The sequence below is a fragment of the Uranotaenia lowii genome, chromosome 2 (assembly GCF_029784155.1).
Source record: "Uranotaenia lowii strain MFRU-FL chromosome 2, ASM2978415v1, whole genome shotgun sequence".
Lineage (NCBI taxonomy): Eukaryota > Metazoa > Arthropoda > Insecta > Diptera > Culicidae > Uranotaenia > Uranotaenia lowii.
In genome coordinates, this window is record NC_073692.1 from 62901475 (window position 1) to 62910756 (window position 9282).

Genomic DNA, 9282 nt, shown 5'->3' on the forward strand with positions numbered 1-9282 from the left:
CAATGATGCACTAAATTATTATTTGAATGAATTTGAATAGATATCGAAAAGAGTCGGTTACTTTAACCCTCATACACAATTGCAAGTTTGAAGGCTTGTAACTTTTTTCAGGAGCTTCAAAATACAAAAATTTCTTCGGGGACCCTAAATGAATTCAAAAGTTCTTCAATATTGCATCTTTACTTTATCTTTACTTTATATATTTTGAAACTCCAAAAGTAAAATTTATTTAAGTCGTTTGAATTATTATGAACTTCATATAAAACTTATATCAATAGAAACCTTGTAATGTCAGTAAAATATGTTTAGAACATTATATATAGCTAAAGTTACTAGTTTTTCTCGTTATTCAGCATGAAAGAAAAAAAAATCCGAAAAAACATGCCTCACTAAAACTGCTATAGTTCATATATAACACGTCCAAAAAAATACTTGCCTTATGCATATGAAAGCTGAAGTTAATGCCTACATCATGAAGACAAGAAATATTTTTTAAATTTTTTTTAATGAAATGGTCACAAAAAGTTCAAAAAAGTGATGGGTGGTGATTTGGGCAGAGAGCGAAGCCGACAGACGAAATGATGATGCGTGTCGTGACTAGCAAATGCAAACTACTATCAATAGAATATTTACAACCAAGAAATACACGACACGCATCATTATTTCGTCTGTCGGCTTCGCTCTCTGCCCGAATCACAGCAATCAGAGCAAACAAACACATTTTGCTGGACGCGCTGCTTGTAGTTCTAGAAATTCAGGAATGATTTTACGTTATAATTTTCATATTTTTGTGAAATCTCACAGCGTGATTTGTTGCACCTCACTAGAATGTAGATTAAATTTGCTTTCCAATGAATATACTTTTGATTGTGTCACTGAACTGACGTTCGATACCGAAAACGTTATTGAACGCACCCAATCTCAATTGACAGTTCTACAATGAGAAGATGAGTTCACACGTACGTGAGAAGTGAATTTGGCTAATTAAGCGGAAAGGAAGGGAATGAAAAGATAAACAAGAAAACAAAACAACAAGAAGTAATTCGCGCTTAGTGTAAAGGTTGCATCAGCAAAGCTCCTTATTTGTATCTAATCTTTGAGCTCAGGGCTAAATAGTGTTAAAGTTCTTACTTAAACTAGTGGCACGAAGGTGGAAAAGGTGTAATCGCTCGAGTGCAGGTAGGCGTACGTGTAATGTTTAAGTGGTTTGAATAACTCGTAACTTCTGAATCTAGGCTATACGGAAACACTACAGAAGTACGTAGTTCCCAAACTATCACGTCATCCGAGAGCTTTGTCGAGTATAGGTGAGAAATTAATTGAGAAATAGCTGAATTCACATTTAACCTAGCATAATAAATATTAAAGGTGGCTAACGGAGGCAAATAGCTGAAATTCAGACAGAAGGCAACCATATAGGAAAAAGCTACTAAACGTAAGCAAAACAAACAAACCTTATAGTTTTTCTATTACAATTTATTGTTTTTGTAGAATTTTAAAACGTGTCCATCAACTTCGTACGAATAAAGGAGCGTTTACGAAATTGGAAATAAATTTTTCCTTGTTACTGAAGAACCAACAAATTCAATAGATTGGTTCAAACAAAGTGAAAGCACTGAAAATCCGGGTACAACCTGACGGTGGACCACAAAAAGAGATGAAATTTCAATTTGTAAAAAAATTGCGCAAAGTAGTGAACAATTCAGTAATTTCAATTTTTGTTGCATCAAAAATCTGAAGACAGCAAAATGTTAGAATTTTGATAAAGTTTGTAGTCATATTTTTTCTAAAAACCTACCATCGTTCAAACAGTATTTACTAGCAATCGAATGAAAAGTTGGTTTTTTAGGCCACTTTTTTTTAACTTTTTGTGACATTTATTAAAAAAAATTTAAAAAAATATTTCTGGTCTTCATGATGTAGGCATTAACTTCAGCTGTCATATGCATAAGACAAATATTTTTTTGGACGTGTAATATATGAACTACAGCAGTTTTCGTGAGGCATGTTTTTTCGGATTTTTTTTTTCTTTCATGCTGAATAACGAGAAAACTAGTAACTTTAGCTATATATAATGTTCTAAACATATTCTACTTACATTACAAGGTTTCTATTGATATAAGTTTTGTTCAAATCAGTTGATCACGTCAAAAGTTATAACGATTTTAGCTTGTAGTGTCAAATTGACACTTCTAGTGCAGATTAGAGTAATGAAATCTAATGCGAATAAGGGTTAAAACATCTACGACTTACAGGGTGACAAAAAAGTCCGGTCACACAGAAAAATCTCAATATTTCAAAGAATAAGAAGAAAATCAGAATCTGAATTTCATAGCTTTATTCAGTAACTCATCAAGATACTTCACAGACGATATTTCGGAATTACACCATCTTTCTCTGATCGAACCAGCCTCAGACGTCTCGGAAAGTCGTCGCAAGCGGCGCGCACGTCCGGTCTCGTATAATCTTTTTCAACCTTGGAGTTCTCACAGACCTTGGTCGTTCAGATCGTGTCTTGTCCTCGGTGCCTTTGGTCTCTAGGTATCGATTTATGGTCTGGTACACGAATTTCCGGTTGATTACGAGCGGTTTTAGGTGTTTGAATATGTTGAATATGTGTCCGGGTTTGTACCTTCTCACATATTCAGCGATAACAGCTGCTCTCAACTCTGCCAATCACAACGGAATGTACACAAACTGCACAGAAACGAAACTCTGCCACTGTGGGCAGCAAAGTTAGCCCTTTCATTTGACATATAGATGGCACCAGAGAGATGCAACGTATAGGCTACAGGCGACCCCAAAAAAGTGTGACCGGACTTTTTTGTCACCCTATAAATGTCAAGGAAGTGCTGGTGATTAAGTGTAGAGTGAATCGGACCTGCCTTAGAACCCCGAAAGAAAACCTCGGACGCACCCAACCAATATAAACATCTGGAGATGTTGGAACGCTTCAACAGATGGCAGTACCTGATAAGTTTCTGAGTTCAAGGCTGGATATGGCAGTAGAAAATGGACGCTGAGTTGCTTAGGGGAAACCGGAAGAAGAGATAGAGGGGCATGAAAGGTAAATGGTTCGGTACGGGAGTCAAGGACCTTAAATAATAAGGTAATTTTTCGTCGCAACTCTGAGCAAATACTACGGCAAGTAAAGCGCCAAAGTATACTTTGTTCCAAAGGCCATGTTCCTTTAAAAAAAAACCGGCGGAGTTACGGTGACCTTAGACCCATTTTATTCCCTCTATCCCCCTATTTGACCCTTTTGTAGTCCGGTAAGAGTGACCAAAGCATCTTTCCTGAGCGTCGATCCTGTCTCCAACCCGCGACGAGACTGGAACCAAGGGCGTCTTCAACTACCGTCAAAGCCTGTGGAAGTGTGAGGGCCTCTTACCATCCAACGAGACCATCCGGTACAGCAGGTGGCACCCTGTACTTCGGAGTCGTGAGGCAATGACAACGCGCTACGTGCTACGGAGGCGTTCGAATCCACCAAAACCGCATAGTAGTCTCAATACGCAGGAGTTACGGGATTCTCGGTACCACGCAAAGAGGAGGTGTGTGCAGGGAGAGAGGACTGGGAAGCAGACGACTGAGGTAGAAGGTTCCTTTTACAACTGTCTGGGGATAAAGTCTCGAGCTGTGCTGGCGAGAGACTCAATTCATAGGTTACAGCGTTGAAATCCCAGATGACGATCTTGATGTCATATTTTGGGCAGCGGTCGTGTTCACGGTTCAGCTGCGCATAGAATTTGTCGTCCCCGTTACTTCCAAGGTAAGGGCTGTGCACGTTGATGATGCTGATGTTGAAGAACCGACCCTTGATTCGCAATCGGCACATTCGCGGGTCGATCGGCCGCCACCAGATCACGCATTTCTGCATCTCCCCCGCCCATCACTATTAAAGTTGTTTCAAGCTCGTGTGTGTTGTCGCATCTCTGGTAGATAGTATGACCATCTCGGAATGCACGTACCGTGGAGCTCTTCCAGCATACCACCTGCAGCGTTACGCTGTCAAAATTTCGGCTCTTCAATTTGTTGGAGAGTACGTGGGATGTCTGGTAAAACTATTCAAATATAGTTTTTATAGAGCCCTAATTTGTGGATTTTGAAACAATGCATGGTTCTTTTCGATGCTTTTAGGAACTTGTATCAGGATTTAGAAAACTATGCTTCATTCATATGTACGTAGTCATCAAAACAGGAATAAATAAACTATTTGAATAGAAGAATTTTGTTTATTTTATAAATAAAATTGAAAAATTCCAGCAATAAGTAGTGAGTTGAAGAGCCAAACAGTGTAATCAGACTTGTCGTAACAGATGACCTTAAGGGAATAACATTATGATGGTGGGTACCGATTAAAGGATTCCCGCGTTGCAAAGATAGTTGGTACAGATGGAACAGCTCGCATAGACCCCTCCAGCAGCCCGATAGCAAAGATCGGTGTCACTGGTAAGCATTTGGACGCAACCTCGACGAACTACTTCCCGACCGGTAGCTGGAAATTAAAATATAAAATTTATATTTATAAATTTATATTTAAAATAAAAAAAAATAGTTCCGAAAGTTACCGTAAGATCTGACAGCTAGACAGGCAAAAGTGTTTCGCGCGGATGGTCTCTCCTGTTCGTTCACGTCAAGCTGACTGGCCTGAGCTTCCGGCTCGTGATCATCTTCGGATGGTTCAGCCTCAACTAGATTAGCTCTAACCAACGGCCATGGATACCAAGTAGTAAACGGGGGACTGGTGGGTCCTATTCCTCCGCCTCCGATAACACCCGATCCGGGAGGGGTGGGCGTGATGATAGGATCCCAAGGGTTGCCTCCGATGATGCCACCACTTCCGGGCGGTGTTATGATCGGATCCCAGGGGTTGATCGGATTCCAAGGATTGCTTGTGACCACCGGGGGTGGCGTCAGGATCGGATTGTTGACCGATGTCGTTTGACAGGCCGCTACTATTGGTTGCTGGGTGGTGCAATCGTTGCAGTAATAGCAGTAAAGTTGGGCGTTGGCTATGGAAAAAGGAAAAGTTTTTCAAATAAAAACTAGATATGAGAAATGTTCGAAAGATTTTTTGAAGCGTAAATACCATTAGAAGTCAGTAATGAAAAGTTCTTCAAACTAATTAGAAGAAATTTTTGATCCGATTTTTTTTTAAATTTTTCGGACGATAGTTTCAATGAAGTGATATTGTAAATAAGAAGGGTTTTTATCCATTTTTTTTTTCAAGAAATCACCCAAAAATTGCCATGAACAATAAAAAGAACATCTTTGATTATTTCTTCCAAATTTAGTTTTCTGTCAAATTCTGTTTCGAATGGAATCTTCTATTTTCGAGCCGATGACCATATGCAAAATTAGGAATATAACAATATGCAAAACTCAGAACAAATATAGCAAAATTAAATAAACCGACGAAAATCATTAATTTCTTGATAAAGTAAAGCTGAAATTGATCATTTAAAATTTCAACATTATCTAGAAGTGAACAAAAAACTTCGAAACCAAAAAAAAAAAATAGCTAAAGAATTAAAGATTTAGGCTAGTTATAAAAAATCTAAAATCGGTGACAAAATATAGTTATAGCTATGGTTATTGTTATGGTGCAATTCCGATTGCAACTAAAATGTCTTAATAAATATCCATACCGTCAACTGGGGCAACATGCAACACTTTTCAACTTCAATGGTTTCTAAAAACTTACGTCCATAGATATTTAATCGTATCCCTTGGACATCAAAAGTTTTAACCCTTTAATTTAATGCATAGCTAGGTCAGGCAAATCGAAATTCGCTGCAGCATTTTTGTAGCTTTTTTTTTTACTTTTCTACAGAAAAATGAGCGCTTTTGGAAAAGATTTGTAATCGTTTATGATAAAAATTCGTGCCGGAACCAAAAAAAATCAACAAAGCTATTGTTTCAACTTGAAAACTTAACCAATGCAAAACTCTCTCAACGACTTAAAAAATGTTTTAAGAATGATCATTTTAATGGAACAAAATTCGATACCTGCTCACTGGTCGGTGATTTAATCAGATCAATTTTGTTTTTTTTCCGTTTTCCACCCACACACTAATTAAAACCCAAAAATCTCGGAGACGCATAAAATTTTTGAGTTTTTTTATTAAAAAAAACTATTTTGAGAATAAAAAAATTTAGCTCATGAAATCTGTATTACGATATTTTGATGTTTACGAGAGATATCAAAGAAAGCATGCAGAAAAATTGCAAAAATCAAATTTATTTATTTTTAGGAAAAAAGTAGTTTCTGAAAAATCGCTGTTATTTCTTTAAATTTGGAAATTCTCACATTGTTGAAATTTCAATCAATCAAAAACATCTTTCTGCACCTAATTGACCTGATAAACAATGTTTGGAAGAAATTTGCAAAATCATATCTAAATAAATTAACAATTTCAAAAATTATTTTTCATCACTGTCTCAAACAATTCTCAAAAGTTCAAAATAATGGTTTCAAAGCTGTTTAGTTGCGTTGTTCGAAAAATTGGTCTTTTTTGCATTGACAAAATTGACAAAATTGACAAAATTGACTAAATTGACAAAATTGACAAAATTGACAAAATTTAAAAGCTTACAAAATTTACAAAATTGAGAAAATTTTAAAAATTGACAAAATTGACAAAATTGACAAAATTGACAAAATTGACAAAATTGACAAAATTGACAAAATTGACAAAATTGACCAAATGGACAAAATTGACATAATGGACAAAATTGACAAAATGGACAAAATTGACAAAATGGACAAAATTGACAAAATCGAAAAAATTGACAAAATTGACATAATGGACAAAATTGACAAAATGGACAAAATTGACAAAATGGACAAAATTGACAAAATCGAAAAAATTGACAAAATTGACAAAATTGACAAAATAGACAAAATTGACAAAATTGACAAAATTGATTAAATTGACAAAATTGACAAAATTGACAAAATTGACAAAATTGACAAAATTGACAAAATTGACAAAATTGACAAAATTGACAAAATTGAAATAAAATAAAAAAAAATGCCAAATTGACAAAATTGACAAAATTGACAAAATTGACAAAATTGACAAAATTGACAAAATTGACAAAATTGACAAAATTGACAAAATTGACAAAATTGACAAAATTGACAAAAATTGACAAAATTGACATAATTGACATAATTGACAAAATTGACAAAATCGACAAAATTGACAAAATTGACAAAATTGACAAAATTGACAAAATTGACAAAATTGACAAAATTGACAAAATTGACAAAATTGACAAAATTGACAAAGCTGACAAAATTGACAAAGTTGACAAAATTGACAAAATTGACAAAATTGACAAAAATGACAAAATTGACAAAATTGACAAATTGACAAAATTGACAAAATTGACAAAATTGACAAAATTGACAAAATTGACAAAATTGACAAAATTGACAAAATTGACAAAATTGACAAAATGGACAAAATTGACAAAATTGACAAAATTGACAACATTGACAAAATTGACAAAATTGACAAAATTGACAAAATTGACAAAATTGACAAAATTGACAAAATTGAGAAAATTGACAAAATTTCATAAAATCTAGAAAATAAAAAAAATGATAAAATTAAATTGATTTAATAACATTTGCAATATTGATGGGAAGTACTAAATTTGTCAATAGTTATTAAATTGAAAACCTGTGTGTATATTTTTTCCCTATTATTACTGAAAAATGTTTTGGATTTTCAATATCAACTTTCCTTCTTTGGATTTTTGTTTTTTTTTTAAATATTTTACTTCAAATCATGAGAAAATTCTATGTCTTTACTTGAAAATTTGATTGTGAAATCTTATTCAAATTATTCGCGTTGAAGTTGAAACTTAAAATATTTTGATTTCTGATACGGCTTTGCCCCTTTTTCGGTTTTGATTTTTTGGTGTAGTCCGTGAAAAACCTACTAATCGTTCGTTGTTAGTTCATTTTATTGCTTTTGGGATTGATTTAATCGCCAAATATATTTTAGATTCGTGAACTGACTTAAGGGCGCTAAGTTTTTTTTTGGCTTGAAGATAACAGATACGGGGTACTTTTTCATCAGGTTAAAAATTCTATTTAGGTTTATCCCAGAAGATGTCTCAGTTTCTACTAGTATTATCGTAAACATGATTAAGACACGAATGCCACAAGGATGGTAAAGTGTCATTAATAAAACCTTTAAAAAAAGCAAACATGATTGTATTTTTCCAGATTCCTCCTTTCCATAGTGGACAACACAAAAGTAGAAAAAATTAAACAAAATAGGACGAAATACTTTGCTTTGTTTGACGTCTAAAAAGACAGAAATTGCAATAGGTTCACTATTTTAGCTAGACTTTTTTTTTAACTTGCTTGATGAAAACTGTTAGTAAAAAACTGGATGGCACAGATATAAAAAAGGGAATTATCTCTTTTATATAAAGAGATTTTAAATCTAACAATTACTGACAGAATTTGTCATATTCAAAAACTCGAAGATTTAACTTTTGATCACAAAATTTTTAACATTCGGACAACATTTGCAGACTTTAAACTAATTGATTTCCCCTGGTTTTGGCATAAAAAAATAAAGGGAGTTTTACCATAACTCATGTGTCATATTGAATTTATCAAAAAATTACAGGCGATATTGATATTATGATCAAAAAAATAGAAATTAGGACTTGAGTTTGCCACCAGTTTGATAGAAATTTTCATAAAAAAAAACTGAACTGCTTTTAAACAAAATTCCAAAATTAAGATTGATCTACATGAAACATAATTGTTATTCTTATCCGATGATCCAATTTTGAGTTTCGTACGGGTAAAGAATTCTGAATTTAGAGCTCTAAATTTAACATTTGGATTGTCGAATCCAAACTTCATATCACAGATTTCTGGATTCTCAATCCAGTTAGTTTTATTCTCATTATGTATTCAGAAGATATGCACACGGTTTCAACATTTCATTCGTTACTTTCTGTTGCTTTGAGCAATCCGAAAATAGATTTATTCATTCGTCTTCATAGATGTTCTTCTAATTTGTTTTCTTCAACAACACTAGATTTCACTATCTTTCCAAGTAAAACCACCGTCTTCAAGATTGATTTCAAAGCATGGTTTCTTTCTTACTTGCAGCAAGGATTGCCAAAAAGACGGATGCCACTTGTTTGACCATTTTTGGAACACTTATTCAGGTAATTTGTACAAGCTTAACTTAACGATCACTGGTTGAGTTTATAACCGGGCTTTTCTTTCAAAGGTAAATT

The 9282-nt window shown here is 34.2% G+C and overlaps 1 protein-coding gene across 1 annotated transcript; it reads right to left on the bottom strand.

The window, feature by feature from the left end:
- Positions 1-4268: 4268 nt before the first annotated feature.
- On the bottom strand, positions 4269-9282 carry LOC129743645 (uncharacterized). The gene is made up of 3 exons (XM_055735724.1): positions 9146-9282; positions 4572-5015; positions 4269-4498 (listed from the first exon to the last, which is right to left on the bottom strand). The coding sequence occupies exons 1-3, from the start codon at positions 9189-9191 to the stop codon at positions 4359-4361; spliced, it is 630 nt and encodes a 209-aa protein (XP_055591699.1). The 5' UTR covers positions 9192-9282; the 3' UTR covers positions 4269-4358.